Source organism: Hoplias malabaricus, chromosome 1 (assembly GCF_029633855.1).
Source record: "Hoplias malabaricus isolate fHopMal1 chromosome 1, fHopMal1.hap1, whole genome shotgun sequence".
NCBI lineage: Eukaryota > Metazoa > Chordata > Actinopteri > Characiformes > Erythrinidae > Hoplias > Hoplias malabaricus.
Genome location: NC_089800.1, coordinates 42190606 through 42208459, shown reverse-complemented (window position 1 = coordinate 42208459; position 17854 = coordinate 42190606). Strand labels below are relative to the sequence as shown.

General features: G+C 38.1%; 2 protein-coding genes across 7 annotated transcripts; both read right to left on the bottom strand.

Annotated features, from left to right (window-relative positions):
- Positions 1 to 833: 833 nt before the first annotated feature.
- On the bottom strand, positions 834 to 13658 carry spa17 (sperm autoantigenic protein 17). Of its 6 annotated transcripts, none has more exons than XM_066678120.1 (7): positions 13600 to 13658; positions 12207 to 12368; positions 11405 to 11475; positions 11226 to 11284; positions 9183 to 10740; positions 5424 to 5622; positions 834 to 2121 (listed from the first exon to the last, which is right to left on the bottom strand). In XM_066678120.1, exons 2-7 carry the CDS (start codon positions 12358 to 12360, stop codon positions 2069 to 2071), a joined length of 2094 nt encoding a protein of 697 aa, XP_066534217.1. In that variant the 5' UTR covers positions 12361 to 12368; positions 13600 to 13658; the 3' UTR covers positions 834 to 2068. The 6 variants fall into 6 exon arrangements, 5 of the variants coding, with proteins under 5 accessions (XP_066534217.1, XP_066534219.1, XP_066534218.1 ...); XM_066678122.1 differs by having other exon boundaries at positions 5470 to 5622; XM_066678121.1 differs by lacking the exon at positions 13600 to 13658 and adding an exon at positions 12831 to 12932.
- A 693-nt stretch (positions 13659 to 14351) lies between these two features.
- Positions 14352 to 16666, bottom strand: LOC136688327 (uncharacterized). Its single transcript, XM_066662418.1, has 5 exons — positions 16433 to 16666; positions 15460 to 15601; positions 15316 to 15362; positions 14982 to 15094; positions 14352 to 14861 (listed from the first exon to the last, which is right to left on the bottom strand). Exons 1-5 carry the CDS (start codon positions 16584 to 16586, stop codon positions 14712 to 14714), a joined length of 606 nt encoding a protein of 201 aa, XP_066518515.1. The 5' UTR covers positions 16587 to 16666; the 3' UTR covers positions 14352 to 14711.
- Positions 16667 to 17854: the final 1188 nt, after the last annotated feature.

Genomic DNA, 17854 nt, shown 5'->3' with positions numbered 1-17854 from the left:
GTGCAAATATGGCTAAACCATGAAGAAAAAAAAACGATGGAGGTAGAGAAGGCTTCCAACAAAAAGAGGCTGGATAAAGCCAGAGGACAACCCAGAGAAAACATTGGTGTATATCTTAGGTGTTTTCTTACATGTGAATTAGACATGATATTCAAATGGTGTTTGAATGTAAGGCATTGTGTTACACTTTATGTGTGATGTATTAAGCCATGTGCAAATTTATGCTTTAAGGGAGTAGCTTTGGCTTTGGAGGGCTATATTATTTTTAACTATGAGTCAAGTGGACTTAAAATAGTGGAAGAGAGAGAAAAAAAGACTAAAACAGTGCAATAATCATTATTTGCAGGGATAAAGTTATTGGGTTGGACAAGACACAACACCATCCTGCCCCCTGGAGGCACTGCTCTGCTTGTTAATTTGTACTTCTCCCAGATTGGACTAATTTAAACAGAACATATTCCAGTATAAATTCTAGGACAAATAAAGTCCAACATGTCCAAATAATAAAATAAACAATCTAATGACTATTCTCTGATTAGTAAATTAACACTCATCAATCGATTTATCAATAAAAACATTAAAAAAATTAAAGAATGGAACAGAAAGGCAGTTCCTATCCACAAACACGAGTTCATCTTACGATGAGATCCTTCATTGTTAAAGACCTCCTGTTGCTATTCTCTGAAGACTTAAGGCATTTTCTTCTTTAAGATAAAGTCTCCTTTAGCACCATTAAGCCTGTGATGACTGCAGTTTAGACTTCCAATGGTTCCCCTACAGGCACAAACTCACAACGCCCATAATGGTTCTAGATAGATCTATTTATTTAGTGAATACATTGATGGCATTTGCATTTGATGGAAACCTTTAGTTAAGGAAATAATTACTAAACCTCTCGGCCTGACTGATTCTTCCTGAGCAGTGGTACGTAAGGAGCAAAAGCAATGCTTGTTGTCAAAGGTTCATTTGGCCATGATAAATGATTGGCCGGGCTCATTAGCCAGGCTTCCAGCTGGGAGTCCCCTGTGTGATCCTCCGGCAGGACTGATGAGAAATATATTTGGGTTAATATTTCAGCTGCCACCTCCTACCCAATAAAGTGCCTTAGATTTCGAGCTTCACCTTGCCTCATGAAAGGCCATCAGAAGACTAATGATCCTCTGCAAACAGCAGGAAATCATCTTCTATGCAGGAAAACACATTTCAGAGCTTTTATTCAGTTTTGCTGCTGATACAGTGCTTCATTAACCTGTGTACATGCAAAACAATTTTTACAGTCTCCAAAAAAACTTACATTCCTAGTCAAATCAATTTTCTTACACTCCTTGAAATACAGTAATTCTGATGATTGCAAAAGAAAGAAAGAAAGAAAGAAAGAAAGAAAGGAAACCCAGCCATGCTAAATGCTGTTTCTGGAAGCTCTGATTTCTTTTTTTTTGTTTCATTGGATTTAACAGAGTGAGAAGAAAAAGAGCAAAGATTAAAGGGTGCAAAGCAAACAAATAACACTTTGAACAGATTCAGAGTAGCACTGAACAGATACTGTCTTTCAATAAATTATATAATTCATCTTATGATGTTTCTAAAACACAAAAAGAAAACCTAAAAGACCAGAAAATACTAAGAACATACTATAAACTACAGAATGAAAGCAACCTCTCAAGCAGATCTTGAATAGAAAAGACAACCAAGATGCATAACTTCAAGTCTAAAGTTACTTATATCTGACTTGAGCAGTATGTGTTAAAAGTCTAAGGGCATTCCTTGTCACTTTTACACCAACATCTGGACTAGGACATATTTAGTAAGAGTACAGATGCATCAAGTTCATTCCTTTGAGATGCAAATGCATGCTGGTTTGGGGCAACTATTCCCCCAGACTGGATGAGAAGCAGAAAAGTGAGAAGAGAAAACATGAGATGGACAGAGAGAAAGAGAGCGAAAGAAAACAAGTGATCATATGTCAGACAAGATATCCAGCCTATGACTACTGCTTTTCTCTACATAAAAAGTTACAGCTCTAGAAACAGGGCCAAAGTCACGTTGCTGTCCATGCAGAGATGCCTCCTCATTGCTCTGGCACGGGTGTGTCATCTGTCTCTACTCCTTCTGATCCTCCTGCTGTACAAACACACGAAAGGTAAATAGCTTTACCAAACCTTGCTAACAGCTATTTGTTATAAAATAAGTGTAACAGAAAGAGTAACGGCAACTTTGGTTTTCAGTTCAAAACTATAGAAATGTACTTCAGAAAAAAGAAAGGTCTGAAATAACAAAATGCACTAGACATCTTAAAATGTTAATACTTCTTTAAGTGTAACTGTCAAATTAAAACAAGTATAATGGTCACTTTGGTTTCTGCAGCGCCCTCTATGGTTTAACTCTGCTTTACACAAATATGACAGCTCAGTACTAGATCATACCGCTCCATCACCATATTGGAATTTACACATTTTCAAAACTAATAGAATTTAATCTAACAAGATTTAATTCTGCATAATTTTGCAATAAGCAATTTATAATTTCACCTGTTTAGACTATAATTTACCGCCACTACTATATAGTCAGTTTTAATTTTGGTAAAATCTTTGTGTTCATGTGCTGAGTTTATATAAGTAGAAGGCATTTTGTAAACGCATGGATTTAATCAGCATTACTTTTCAAATCTGAAACTAGCAGGGTGTCATTTTTCTTTAAGTCTGAAATTTGGAAATCTAGGCATTCAAAATAATATCTGTCCAAATTCTTAGGACTATATTGCTAATTGTATGAAATATTTCAAAATCAAAATTTGATATGCACAGTATCATTCACCTTCAGATTTATAGTCATATTATAATTAAATACTGTAATAATAAAAAATAAGATATAATAAAATAATTTATTACCTTAATATTAGAAAAAATATTCATTTACTATATTAAGGACCCACAAAAACCCTGACAAATTCAGGTAGTCCAAACTCCCAAGTAGACTTTTTTGTGATAAAATTATTAAGTAACAAAAGTCAATATCTGTTTCATCTTACAAATCACCTACATCCAAATACACCAGTACAGAGCGAAGTATAAGGTCATACCAAAAAAACTTCTAAAACCCAAAAAGTTTCCTGAATATTTAGGAATATATTGTGATGCTATTTATGGCATACAGCTCACCCTTAGTTAGGTGCTGTCCTTCATTTTGGTCCGTGTCTCTCTAACACATATACTCTTAGCCTCATCTCAGTGGTGCAGATGCACCTGAAGATAAAAATAACATCTCCATACATAAAATGCTTAGCAACCAGTAACTGGGTTGATGTTGCTTGAAGAAAAAGGCCTAAATTCCCCTGCCTTCTTCAGAGGTGGGGTAGAGCGGACCTGCAGATGAAGGAGAAATATCTAGGCCTGGTAGTAGAACTGGAAGGACACACTCACTCTCATTGTCTGCCCCACTTTCCACATCAAATGACCAGCTTTTTTCCTTCATTTCTCCTCCGATTCATCAAAGGACACCAATACAGAAGTTCAGGTGGTTAAAAAGTAGTTTTCACTTTTGTGAAACATTTATGCCATGTTAGGTATGATCTTGTTTTATCTATTTACGGCTGCTGACTTTTACTGTAGCATCAAAGTGGATGCTTGTGATGATCTATAGGGGGATTGAGTGTTTGCAAGTAATTTGCATGGTGGGTGAGTTATGAAAATCTGTGCAGTTCTACCCATAATGAACACATTACCAAGGAGAAATTGGATAAGAAAGGAAACGTGTGTGAGATCTTTTCATGTTCTGTTCTGGAAGAAGTGTGGAGGCTTCAGCCACCCACCGTACCAATTAGATTTGAGAGATTTATGTCTCAGCTAAAACGGAGACAAGCTCAGCATATCCCAGATGTGAGGTTTCCCTCTGTAGAAGCATTACCACTATGATCACTTGATGTCTGTGGAAAACAGCAATGTTGGCTGCAAGCGCTGTTCATTTTAATGAATCACAGATCACTTACACCTTCATTAATAATTGCCGCATGAAAAGAATCTTAATTGCATGCATTTTGCAAGCCTGAGCAATGAGTGTGATTAAAAAGTTTTCTTGAGCATGCCCTAATTTATTCTTAAAATCTTATTAAAGTTGCCTGATGGTTTTTTTTAGCTTGCAACCTTTCTTGTATGGCTTCTCTTACTCACAGTGATAATTAGTGTAATTACTCAGCAGCTCCTTGCCCTGTTTGAGTGTGTTTGTGCAGATTCCAATTCCAGACTCTAAGAACAGAAGCTGATGCACAAATGTTTGTGGATGCAGAACCAATTCTTGGGACCACAATAAAAAAAATAATGGCCAGGAGCTTCAGATCCTTTGACGCTTCTACTCCTGAGGACAAAATCTTATTTTGGGTGCTGGAACTTAGATTAGAGTCAAAATAAAATGTGCTCCAAAAAAAAAAAAAAAAAAGCTGGGAATGACGCTGGGCATTTCACTGGGCCTATAGTGGTCCAGAGTCTATGAAACAGGTCACCTAATCTTGTCCTGGAGGGATGAAGTCCAGCAAAGAGCATGTATACACAAAGTGCCCTTGATGCCATTGTACGGCTGAAGAGAACAACACTACATCCCCAAGTCAGTAACTGAAATATGTGGCTAACGATGTATTGGCTGGTAGGGAGCATAGAATGATTGTTGAATTCTTGAATTTCTCCTGGGGATCAATAAAGTATGTATTTATGTATGCATCTATCTATCTATCTATCTATCTATCTATCTATCTATCTATCTATCTATCTATCTATCTATGAGGCCAGTTATGCTCTCTCCAATGGAATGCAGTGACATCACTCACTCACCATTATGGGGCTAAAGCTACATAGTTGCACCTCTATGAAGAGTAGCACATTTGTGATGATTTCCTAGCCTCCTAGCCCAGTTGTGTTCTTGTAATGTTGCCGATCATTTGAAAAGACTGGATATCTATAGATCCCCAAGATCTGTCTTTTGTGTTAGCTACTCTCAGACTTGTTCTTAAGCTTTGTTAAATATCAAATGCTGGACTTTATCACTGACATGTTTTGTAAAAATTGAAAAATGCTGCTAAGATTCTTGATCTTGCGTTGTGACAAAATCCGACCCAAGTGAAAACCCAGCCCGAAATCCTGTATCTGAGTTTTTTGGGGGGATGTTTTCAGCCATGCTAATTTGTTTTACATCCATGGTTTAATGGGAGGTGAATTTTGTTTTGACATTTAATCCAAAATTTGTCATGGGTTTTCCCCAAATATTCTAATTATGAGATCATATCTGGCCCTGCAAGAACTGAATCTAGTCATTAAGTGATGAGGTGAGTACCGTGTCTTTGGAAATATCAGCGAATTTGGTGGCGTCCGCCCCTCCAGGCCCTGAATAGCCTACCCCTGGTCTACGTCCTACAGGATGTGGGGACAGACACTGACCTGTGTCCCCCTGGCTGCCGTTGAGGGCCTCACCGCTGCTGCTCACCTCCTCGCCAGGCTTGTCGCCAGGCTTCAGCTTCTTCCGGGTCATGTGGCCGCGAAAGCCCGCCTGGATCTTGGCGGCTGCCTTGTTGGCCTCTGGGTCATCCAGGGGGATGTCCATGATATCCTCTTCCTCCTGTGGATGGCTGCATTCCTCCTGTTTATCAAGACATCCAAGCAGCCACCATTTCAATTAAACAGAGATTTCTGTCTTACCTTCCTTGGGAAATAAGCCTGAAAGCATCTGGACGAGCTATTTTCCCATCTTCAGATCTCCAGTCATCTTAGAAGGTACAGCATTTTGTTGATTCTAACATAGTTATGTTTAAAAAAGCCAGTATCAAAAAACAAGGTTGTTTCTGCTATAAATGTCTCGGGACAACCTAGATTTTGTGGGCGTGTCATCAGCCTATAAATCCTTTTCTGTTCTCACTTAGATGTATATTTTCCAGTATGCAGGGCAGATTCTAATTTTAGAGCTACGAACAGAACACAGAAAAGTAATTAAGAAGTAAACTTGGGATCATTTACAGAATGAGGATTAGAATTACTTAACCGGTCAGGGGCTAAAACATACACTCTATAATTCCCAGGAAAAGGAGGACACACAGCTGTCCTACTCTTCCAACTGTGTGTTGGTGGGATTTGGCTCAGTCACACAGAGCGTTTATGAGGCTCTGAAAGTGTGAACCCATGTCTTTTTCCCACTGAGCCCAGCTCAGCACATGTGAAGGCAATGAGCGGAGCTTGGCAGGGTTGAAACAGAGCCTGTGTAAGGTTGAAGAGTGTAAGCCTACATGTCGCTGTGAAACCCCTATGTGTAGGAGTGTGACCACCCACTGAACCTTGAATTAAGCAGCTCCTTTTCTGTTTGCTGAACATCCTGACATTTCTTCTCCCATATCATGGCCAAAGGCAGAGGTGTTGTACAAGCTTCAGTCCTTAAATAAACATTCCTACATTTTACTTCTTGGTTGTATAACCTAGATTATGTGGCATTTTCACTGAAATATTATTGACCAGACACACTAAAACAATATCGATATGTTACATCAAGTAATTGATTTCAGGTAAAAATAAGCAATTGTATCCAAGATAAGGCTATGCAATTTTTTTAATACTTTCTGGAGAAGCATAAATCAAAAGGTCCTCTGGTGCAGCAATTCACAAATGACAATTTGCTGGTAAATTGTTCATGTCCCATGAGGACATGAAGCAGAGGTGCTCTAACCACCTGCCACCTGCCCTCGTATTTACACGGAAAGAAGTTGCACTTAAGCTTCTGTCATGCAGACTTTGCCAAAGTGATTTCACGCATGCTCATCAATAAATCATACAGTAAAAATCACAGTAAATATTCTGCCCTTTTAAGAAACGCCATCTAATCAAAAGCACAAGACATCAACATTCTGAGATTTTCTCAAATCTGCAGTATCTGCTGTGGCTTGCATAAAAAATAGGCAGTACTCACGATATGGCAATCCATGACGCACAATAGCAGATGGCAATAAACGTGTTAGTGTATTGTGCTAATCACAATGAGTCGTAAACCACTTGGCACTGCGAGCAAGTCTCCAACAAGCACGTCTCTCGTTCAGCTTTGCTTATTATTCTCTATCTGAGGGCGGGTGGAAAAGGAGGAGAAGGAGGGGAGGAGAGTGGAGGGAGGGAGAGAGGGAGGGAGGGAAAGTGAATGAGAGAAGTGGAAAGGAGGTGAGAGAGAAGTTGGAGGGAAAAACCGAGAGAAACCCTAGGGATTTTTGCCGTTCACAAATGACTAAGTCTACTATGCCAATTACAACTCAACTATCACGAGTCAAGTGAAATATAAGTGGTACTTGTTTTTATATGCAATATATTTATATGTCTCATACAGTCTTCCATAGTGGCATCAAAAATTATAAATTATATGTAAATTTAGTAATCAACAGTACATAGCTTAAAAAATATAAATAACAATACATGTCCTGCACTGGTGAAAAAATAAAAGCTGCTACCATCTGCTAAGAAAATGCTGAAAGTCTATCTGTGTTCAAAGACTACTCCTCCTCTGCCAAACTGCATTTTGCCAAGATACATCATCAAATCTGTTTATGGCTGGGTTCAATAGCATTACAAGTTGACCCAACTACCTTCAACCTACCATTAAAAGAAAAAAGTTGGAAACACATTTAGAGCAATATAGAAACTAGGCATGCACTGATATGAGGACTGTGGCCTGATGTCAATTTCTGATTTTATATGGGCCCACATAGCTGCTGATGCTAATGTGAATTATGATATATTTTAGCAATGTTTTAGGAGGGAGCGCTGTTATATTGAAATACTGAATATCAGTGTGGTTTAGATTCAGTTGTAGATAATCACAGCATGACACTGAGCATACTATTGCTTTCATACAACATTTCTACAGTTGCCATTTATTAATTAACTATTAATATTATAAGTGACCACAGATTATGATTTGTTAGTTTGTTTAATCATTTATTTGGCTCCAATAGCACGAATAGTTCTGCAGCTTACTGGGACTGGACTGTTTCTTAGCAGCTTACTGCTTTGTGCAGGTTTACATTACTTCAGTCCACCTACTTTGTATCACGCGCTTTTAAACCTGCCCAAAGACCAAGGTAAATGCAGATGCTGTACCTCTCCTTATTGAAAACTCATTAAGGTGTGATTATGCTGACGGCTAATACAGCAATCCTTTAAAGCAGACTGATACATGTAGAGTTAATTGTCAGAAACTCTAACACACACATACACAAACACCAACACACACACACACACACACACACACACACACACACACACACACACACATATATATATATATATATATATATATATATATATATATATGTTGGAGATGCTGAGCTATCTCCAAAGAGAAGAACATTTATGACCATGTCAGAGATGGATGATTGTGAATATTGCACCTAAAAATAGCAACCACATTATTTCCTGCTTTGCCTAAAATGTAAAAGTCATTGGACATGATATAGGTCAGGCTGAGTGACCTACATCAGAGAGAGAGAGAGAGAGAGAGATAGAGAGAGAGAGAGAGAGAGAGAGAGAGAAGCTACTCTGCACAGAAATAATTATCCCCTGTACAACTTGACACACAGCACTAAACAGACTTCCATAAAAAATGTTGGTCTCTAATTCTACGAGGTAACTGTGGTATTAACTGTACTTTCTAAAAAATCTACCTTGAGATAAAGGAACAGAGAAAGGCTGGTAACATGTTTCCATGGAAACACAGTCATAAATCCTTCTACAAACTTCCCTTTATAAGAACCATATAGAAACATGTCTGATATTCTTGTGCCAGCATCAGGCGCTCCTAAATTTTTTTTAGGCTGAAATCACTGGTATGAGTCTTATTCACTGAGAACAATATTTGTATTGAAAGCAATGAATAGTTTAGTAGTTTGTGCTCTGCATTGGAATGATACAGTCTGTTACCTAGAAGCTGAACTATTTCAGGGGCATCTTCAATCACCTTCCTCTAGAGACCAGAATAGAGGCACAGTACCTTGTTGATCAGACTCGTCCTTGAGGTTTTTATTTTTACATGCTATCTTGGGACAAAATGTGATTGACCTAAATCCAGGATAAGGGGTCTCTTACAGCATAACATTTTTTTCTTTTGACCAAAAATAAGCTTTCAAATTTAGACTAAACATTTTTATTCATTTTCTTATTTTTTTTTCTTACCTGTTGGTCAGTCATATTTTTTGGATCCTGCTCCCCTTCTTTACTTTCCTGGCTGTTATCATTTTGGTGTTCATACTTTTCTTCTTGGTCTAGATCTGTCTCAGTTTCTTCAGTCTGCTTTTTTGGTTCTTCATGGATGGCCTCTGAATTTTCTTCAGCTTCCTCAAATGTGGGAATATGTGCTTCTTCTGTGTCTTCAGTGGTTAAACCCTCAAACAAATGTTTTTTTAACTCACTTAGCTCATTAATCCCTTTTCCTTCTGGACTGTCATTGTCCTCAGACTGAGGTAGATCCTGCTGAGGTACCCTTGAGTCATCTTGCATCTCTTTATCAGAAGTGCCTATGAGGCTGGTGTTACTGTCCATCAGCTCCTCTGATTCCTCCACTGGATCATAAGAGGTAGTCTGAATAATATAGGACTCCATGTCTCTAAGATTAACCTCCTTATCATCACTTATTTCATCATCTTCTATGCCTGTCTCAAGGGCCCCTTGATGATCATCTTTGCTTGTAGTGCTTTCATCATTAACTTCACTTTGGTTGACCCAGTCACAATCATCAATCTTTTTATCTTGATCTTCCAATGCAATGTATGCAAGAGTTTCAGTTTCTGCATTCACACTGACACTGCTGTCCTTTAAATTGGTAGGGTTTTCTAGACTGGAAGAGGCTTCGTCCATATTGTCTGGCAGTGTATCCTTTGCTTCCTTGTGTTCAGCCTCCATTTGTTCTTCATCTATCATGGTTTCATCAAAAGAGTTTGCCACTTTATGATCACTGGCACTTTCTGTTGTTTCATTTAACCCAAACTGCTCAACATTACTATTTTCTCCCTCCTCTCCTTCTTCAAACAAAGCATCCGTCATTTCAGAGAGTGTGTTCTGAGCATACACAGAGAGGTCATCAATTTCTCCCTCTTCCTCCACTGGGAGAGCAACTGATTCTTCGTTGTCAGAGATGTCATTTAACTCTTTAACAGCATCCTGCTCAATATATGCTGGGGATTCAGCTCTAGACAGAGCCAATTTATCATGACTATCCAGGACATCTTGAGTTTCCGACAGTTCTTCCTCGCCTAGGACAGGTTTCGAGCTCTCTGAGACTCCAGCAAGACTCGCATCCATCAAGTCTATACTGCCCTGAGTGTCTTCATATGCAACTTCATCTTCCTGCAAAGAAGACTGGAGTTCTTCAGCACATATATCTACGTCCACAAGACCCCGATATGAAGACAGAGGTGTAGGATCGAGCTCTTTATCTGCTGTTTCTTTTTCTGCACTGACATCACCAATTTCTTCTTGCTCCTTGATCTCTGTTTCCTGAAGTTCTTCTGCACATATATCAATATCTTCAGTTCCCCTGTATAAAATCTCTGAAGTGGGTACAGGATCAGCCTCGCCTGATTCATCATCTAGATTTTTCTCAAGCTTGTTGCTTTGTTCCAATTGTTCTTCGTCTTTAGAGTCATCCAGGGTCTCAAATGAAGGTGACATGTTCAGAACTGGCTGCATAATTGTATTCCCATTTTCTAAAGTTTCAGCCAGATCAGACTTGTCTCTGAAAGTTGAAATTTACATATATGGACAATTAAGTGGCAATAAAAGGTGACTTATATTGAAGGCTAAATTGAAGCAACCATTACAGTGATAAATTATTAATGCTGTTTTATAGATGTGGATCTCTATTCTGGCACTCTACTAAATCATCTGAAGTAGCTCCTTTTATGTAATGCATGACTTAAGATATATCTTATTGAGAGTAAGCTTAACTGCTGTTAAGCAGTCTTTTTCCCACAAAGTAAAACATGCTACACTTCAGACAAAGCAATAAAATGCTATGCAGTGTACATATTTCATTAATCACAGAGGGAAAAGATAAAATACAGAATTTTTTTTATTTTTATTCTACTTACTTCCTCTCTCTCTCTCTCTCTCTCTCTCTCTCTCTACTGTCCTCTCACCTTTTTAATCAAGTGAAATCAGTTAACAGATGAATGTAGTCTCTCTAATCTGATCAGTTTTTCAGGGAGAAATCAGACTCACTCTTTGACAAAACTCCCAGTAGCGTTGGCTGTGCTGGATTTTCTATTTTTTGCAGTATCCTGTTGTGAAGAAGCAAACAACAGAAAATTGAGCTAAATTAATTACACTTGTAAAATATTCCAGTACATTTTATCATGGACCTCTGCCACTTTTATTTCAGCGTATGTACTGTCATTCACCTTGAAAGCATGATTATTATAGAACCTGTCCTCCAGACTTGCCCCCCATTCAGCTGGATCCAGACCACTGTCTAAAGATAGAAAAGTGTACGTTTAACACTTTAAGACGTGTAATTAATTTATATGAAAGTATTACTGTAAACAATTCTGGAAAAGTTAATAGCATTTAAAATTCAAATGGTTATTTGATTATGGGTCTTACCAAAGGTATCATCATATAAATAAAAATATATATATAATATAAATGCCTGAGTTTATAAATCTGTGATTTACAAGATATGATAAGACAGACTACTGCTTGAACAGATGGCTGGTGCAGCTTAAGCGTCGGCCCTATCCTCAAGAGATCAAAAATTTGCATCCTAGAGAACAATGGGCCTTGCTGTATGGGTAGAATGGTCTTCACACTCTCCCATATCTCTCTGCCCACAGCTAGCACTGGTATCTGTCAGTTGATTTGACAAATCTGGGCAGTCTGCTTTCTCCTCACATATGGAGTGATCCGGTGGACACATATCTAGTGGTCAGTCATTAGGGGCAGATTGAAAAAAGAAGTGGGTAGGGTTCAAGTGTTTTTGAGGAAGCATGCATTTACCTCCACCCTTGTGAGGCTTGTGGGTGAAACTTACTAAAAAGGTAGGTATTGGTGACAACTAATAATTGGGTACAGATGCTGCAAAAAGGTGTAATTAAAAAACAGACTGTTCCTTTGAATCATGGATTTAATGATTAACATGAGGTTTCATCTGTATAGTTCAGAAATGGAAAGCTGCCCACTGAATTACCAGAAGAAAAAAATTACCTTCTCGTTTTTGGAGAAGTGTTGCAAAGTACACAGCAGCGAAGGTGGGGATGTCATTAGGCTGCTCTCTCAGCACTTCTCTGGCAAGCCCTTCCAAAATGTTTCCAAAGCCACGTGGAAATCGAAGGGTGGTGTTGGAGAAAGGCACAGACATTTCTGCTTCTAACAGGGCAATTTATGAAAACAGACTTCTGTCACAATTAAGCACTACAGTGGGGCCAAACATTAGCAGCGCCACTTTGATTTTTAGCCTGGCTAAAAATGTATATATAAATTATCTTCTTTAGTTCCGCTTATTTAGTACAAACTATATTCTGTAATTCCACTTCAGAATATTGTTAGAAATATTGTTCATGTGGACCTACAGAATAGTCCCAAACTGTGTTCAAGAACCATTTCCTTTTGTTACAGTACATGTAGGACTGGTGTATGAAAATGAGCCGTATTCTGAGGGTGAAAAGGGGGGGGACGACAACAGATGTCTGTAATTGTAGTAGGCTACAACGTGGTGATAGAAACAGGGAGGTAATTTGAATGTTTTATGATTGTGTTGGATGAGTTGGTGTCATAGCTTTGGCTACATAGTGTATCTAATTCATCCATTCATCGTCTGTAACTGCTTACCCAGTTCAGGGTCGCGGTTGGTTCGGAGCCTATCCGGAATCACTGGGCGCAAGGCACGAACACACCCTGGAGGGGGCACCAGTCCTTCACAGGATGACACACACTCACACATTCACACCTATGGACACTTTTGAGTCACCAATCCACCTACTAACGTGTGTTTTTGGACTGTGGAAGGAAACCAGAGCACCCAGAGGAAACCCACGCAGACACGGGGAGAACACACCAACTCCTCACAAACAGTCACCCGGAGCGGGACTCAAACCCACAACCTCCAGGTCCGTGGAGCTGTGTGACTGCGACACTACCTGCTGCACCACCGTGCCTCCCTGTGTATCTAATTCCCTCAGTAATATATTTTTTCGTTTGAAAATTTTTAGTACCAAGACTGAATTAATTAAATGAAGGGTGGTCTCTGGCTTTGAACATACAGTCTGTGTCTATTATCTAGACTTAGGTTCAGTATAAAGAGTTTAGTAATGCACAGACGCAAATGGCCTGAACCGGCTGATGCAGACGTGTTCTCCTAAATAATTCCCTAATAAAATTATATGGTCCATTATTAAATTAGATATAAATTAGACTGTTAGCTAATATTTGATGAGTGAGTTGCGGGATGTTTTTGGCCTGCGTGTTTTAAAACGTGTTCAAAACAGTATGAAAGGTACAGCTTTTATGTGATGTATTTCTAAGCTGGCTGAGGTAAACCTCGATGTTTAAAAATTGTTTTAAAGATCTTACGCTCTGTTCTTTTATGGTCTGTTCTTACCGTTCAGCGCAGACAACACCCCGGGAGACGGTCAATCGTTGCTAAGCAACCGACTCACAAACTTCCAAACTACGGGTAGCGAAGAGGGACTAACAAGGAATGTTGATATTTAGCATAACATGGCCTTGTGTATTTTTTACAACAGATCTACCATTTATTGGTTAAATGCAACAACTAATTTTATACGTTCTTTTTTTTTAAATAATTTATTTGGCTAACCTGCTGCTTTGTGTATGTATGACTTATTCAGAGTCATAAATAGTACTTTACCACAGGCCATGTACTTTGTAACGTGCATTTATCTGGTGTTTGAACTCAACCAAGTCAAGGTAGCTCCTGAGGCTGTTATATACTTCAATCAAATAACATCTTGGTCTCTCTCTCTCTCTCTCTCTCTCTCTCTCTCTCTCTCTCTCTCTCTCTCTCTCTCTCTCTCTCACACACACACACACACACACACACACACACAAAAGGTAGGACTGATAAAACTCTTAAAGGGTATTTGTTTAATATTTAATAACAAATAGTCAAACATGGAAGTCTTAATATGTTAGTCAAAACCTATAATCATCATATTAAATACATAATGTGTTTTTAAGAACAAAATCCATCATATAATATACATGAAGAAATACATGTTGCACTGCCCAAAGGCCACAGAATACTCTTTCAGCATCAATTCTGTTTCTCATTTATCAGCACCAGAAAGAAAAATCATCCTTTTTTTTTCTTTTTTGTCCTGTTTCTTTCTAAAAGTAAGAAAAATAACCAACATAACCAACTTTCCACATAAAAAGAAAATTAACAAAACAATGCATTCACATCAAAGGGGTACAGTGTTCTAATGTCATTTTTTAATTGTCTATTTTCTCTATCTATCTATGAATTGTCTTTCTTTTCCTATCAGGCTGTTGAGCTATATTTCACTGAAAAGATGTAAAGAAACATCTGTGGATTTTGCAAATTTGAATAGTGGCCTAGACTGGAACTGGAAATGAAAAAAAAGAAGTTATCACTGACATGTGCTGCATTTACCCAAAACTAATCCTATAGGACACAGAGATCTGACAAACACACAGTCTATAAAAGCACTGCTTATGATCTTAAATGAGCTAACTAAGTCCCTCTGTAGAATATGTGATGATGGCATACTCTGAAGTTGTACTTAATTTCCTGCTAACTTCCCTGGGGTGAACATGCAGTCTGTCAGCAGAGCGGCAAGCATGTAGGCGAGAGCCTCCAGCGGCCTCCTCCCTCCATCTCTGTGCAAACACAGGAGTGATACAATTTAATAAACATTTTAAAGTCCCTCAAGGATGAGGGAAGAATCCTAGATTATCAATACTATCAACTTCTCCTATATTAAATTAATCTTTTCTTACAGGTCTGTGATCTCGGGGTGCTTGGCTGTGGATGCCCGTTAGCTCTGGGATGCTGGACCCTCTCACAGAGATCATGATGTCAGCATAAGGGACTTCATGATCGCTCTGGCAGTCTGAAACAAGGTAGTACAACAGAATTGTAGCAATCTCCAGCTAACCTCAACTGATGATCTATTTGATCCCCTTAAACTGCAAGTTTACTATTAATTACCTACCATAACTGTGGTATTTCATGTGTTAGGTATTGCAACTATGACCCTACTGTGTAAGTTAAGTACTTCTAGTTTAAGGGTTTAAGGCAGTGGTTCTCAATCAAATCAATAAAAAAAATTACCTTGAACTATGGGTTTGACGACTATGGCTTCACTTTTGGGTCTGGTGCTTTAAAAGATCAAGGGATTAATGAATGTTTATAAATGAATGTTGTCTTTCAATTTAGGATTTTAATGCTACAAAATATTTCTACACATTTTCTTACTTCTCATAAATTGCTTCAGATAAATCATCAGAATCAGCCACAATGCAAGTCCTTTTGTAATACAGGTATATCAGCAAGAGTATAAGCAGAACTACTGCAGACAGGGCAATAGCTGCTAGGGCCTTGATCCAGACAAATTCTTCTGTGAAAAAAATTTTTTTTTTGTTATTTCTGGGCATTATATTACTATATTTATAAAACCGCTATACACTACGGTATATATACAAAACACAGGCCTTTATCTATCTATCTATCTATCTATCTATCTATCTATCTATCTAACTCACTCACTCACTCACTCACAGCAGGATAGATTTTATTAATTCATAAGAGCAGTGCTTTGCATCAATGGCATTGATTAATTAATTAATTGTGCTGTCCGTATGTTATGACTGAGACTAGCACACTAGAATGACATGGACAGCGTTGCAGTCCAATGAAAAACATGTATCTCCATTTTTGTGGATTTATAATTTGCTTCGTTATTTGACACAGCAGTTGTTCTTCACATTTCGAGATGAAGGAATGAACAGACGTTGCAAAAGTACTTGGAATAAAAACATTTTACATTCATTCCTTTAAGAGTTAAGAAGATTTTTTTTCATTCTCCTGTAAATTTACTGTTTTTGGAGATACCTGTTTTTCATTGGACAGCGATGACATACATTTTTTGTCACATTAGGGATTTTTTCACTATTTGTTCATCATTACATTTTCAATTTCTTTAGTGTCTCAAGCTTGTTGATGGCTCTGTTTTATCATTGTGTTTTTTTTTTCCCTGCACGTAAAAGCATGCAGTTAGTACGTAGAGCTAAGTTCAATTTGTGTGAATAGCTGCAGTGTTCCTACACTGAATGTTAAATTCAGGCACAATGTGGCTGCACATTGCAGTTGCATGAAGACATGTTTTGTCTTTGTTTGTCCCTGTACTATCATTTTTTATTTTGTAAATATTTACAATAAATCAGCTTACCATTTTTATTGATTTCTATTATGACAGTGGTTTTCTGGCTGCTACAAAGCTGTTTTGCATAGCAGATGTAGCTTCCTCCATCCTCCTCTGTAATCTCATCCCATTGTAGCAGTGAGCCAGTGTATTCTTTTGGAAGGCTGACTTCATCCTTCATCCAATGGCCTTCACAATGTTTGTCAGTGGAGAGACATTTCAGCTCTAATTTAGTTCCCACTGACACTTTGATCAAGTGTAATGACTCCACTTCTGCTGGGTCGTTTTCCTCATTCCTGACAATCACCACCTTCATAGACACATCTAAACCAGATGAAAAATGTCTACAATGATATGGATTATGGCTCCTTTATAATTTTAATACAGAGCAGTTATAAGATATGAGCTGCTCATTGTATTTTAATCAGCGACTTATTATTTATTTGTCAATTAGGTTTTACAGTCTTAATTAGGTTTCTTAATGGTTCTTGATTAGATGTATGCTTGAAGGAAAAATCTTTGGCTTGTATAACAACTATACAATATATTAATGTATTTGACCAATGAAGTGGTTCATTGAAAGCTTTTTTAAGAACCCAAAAACTTAGCTTTAATGAACATTTCAGGAAATAATTCAAAGCTCTTGATTTTGCTAGTAGCAGTTGTAATGGAAGTTAAAGTAACAAGAGCCTTAATTATGGGTAGGATGGGTCTAGACCCACCATAACCCTGGTTACATTGAAGCATTTATGAAATCAATGTAACAATATAGTTTTTAAAATTTCTATTGTCCTGTCTTTTAGGACAATACAAACGTTCATGTTTTTCATACAACTCTATTTAAGTGTAAATTGTTTTAATGTGCATTTCAGACTTACCTAATGGCAGTGTATTAGGGGTGACTTGTGCTTCAGCTTTATCTGCCCCAAACAAAAACACAAATAAGTTCAAATAGACCTCTCAAACCAGTCTCATAACTAATAAGAACAATCTTCTCGTGTCTAAGCTCTACCTTCTACCTCTACCTAAGATCCCTACCTTGGATTTGCAGTGATATCATCCGCTCTGTTTTCAGAGGCAGGTTCTGGTCATCATTCTTTTCAGAGACACATGAGTAGTTGTAGAGGGTCTGCTCCAGGGTAAGATTCTGAGTGGTCAATCTCACAGTGCACATGTCTTCACTAAGGCTATATTCACTCTTCCAAAGACAGCTTCCACATGCCGGCTTGTCTTCCCATTTCCAATAACCACGCTCAAACCCAGAGGAGCAGTTGTATGTGCAGTCTAAAACAAGCATTTCGCCTAGCCTTGCTTTAATAAGTTCTGATGTTTCTGCAGCCTTCCAGCTCACGGCATCTGTGAAAGGCCAATATATTAAATATCACATCATATACTCACTAGAAGAGTGCTACAAAGCCCCAAAGTAATTACCTTTCATTCCAAGCAGTA

Excerpts from the sequence above, each read along its gene's own strand:
- LOC136688327 (XM_066662418.1), bottom strand. The coding sequence starts at position 16,586 with ATGAAGGATGAAGTCAGCCTTCCAAAAGAATACACTGGCTCACTGCTA. Across the intron at positions 15,363-15,459 it reads TCTGAAGCAATTTATGAGAA|CACCAGACCCAAAAGTGAAG; the intron begins GTAAGAAAATGT and ends GATCTTTTAAAG. Across the intron at positions 14,862-14,981 it reads CACCCCGAGATCACAGACCT|AGATGGAGGGAGGAGGCCGC; the intron begins GTAAGAAAAGAT and ends GTGTTTGCACAG.
- spa17 (XM_066678120.1), bottom strand. The coding sequence starts at position 12,360 with ATGTCTGTGCCTTTCTCCAACACCACCCTTCGATTTCCACGTGGCTTT. Across the intron at positions 11,476-12,206 it reads ACTTCTCCAAAAACGAGAAG|ACAGTGGTCTGGATCCAGCT; the intron begins GTAATTTTTTTC and ends TTCTATCTTTAG. Across the intron at positions 5,623-9,182 it reads AAAATATGACTGACCAACAG|GAGGAATGCAGCCATCCACA; the intron begins GTAAGAAAAAAA and ends CTTGATAAACAG.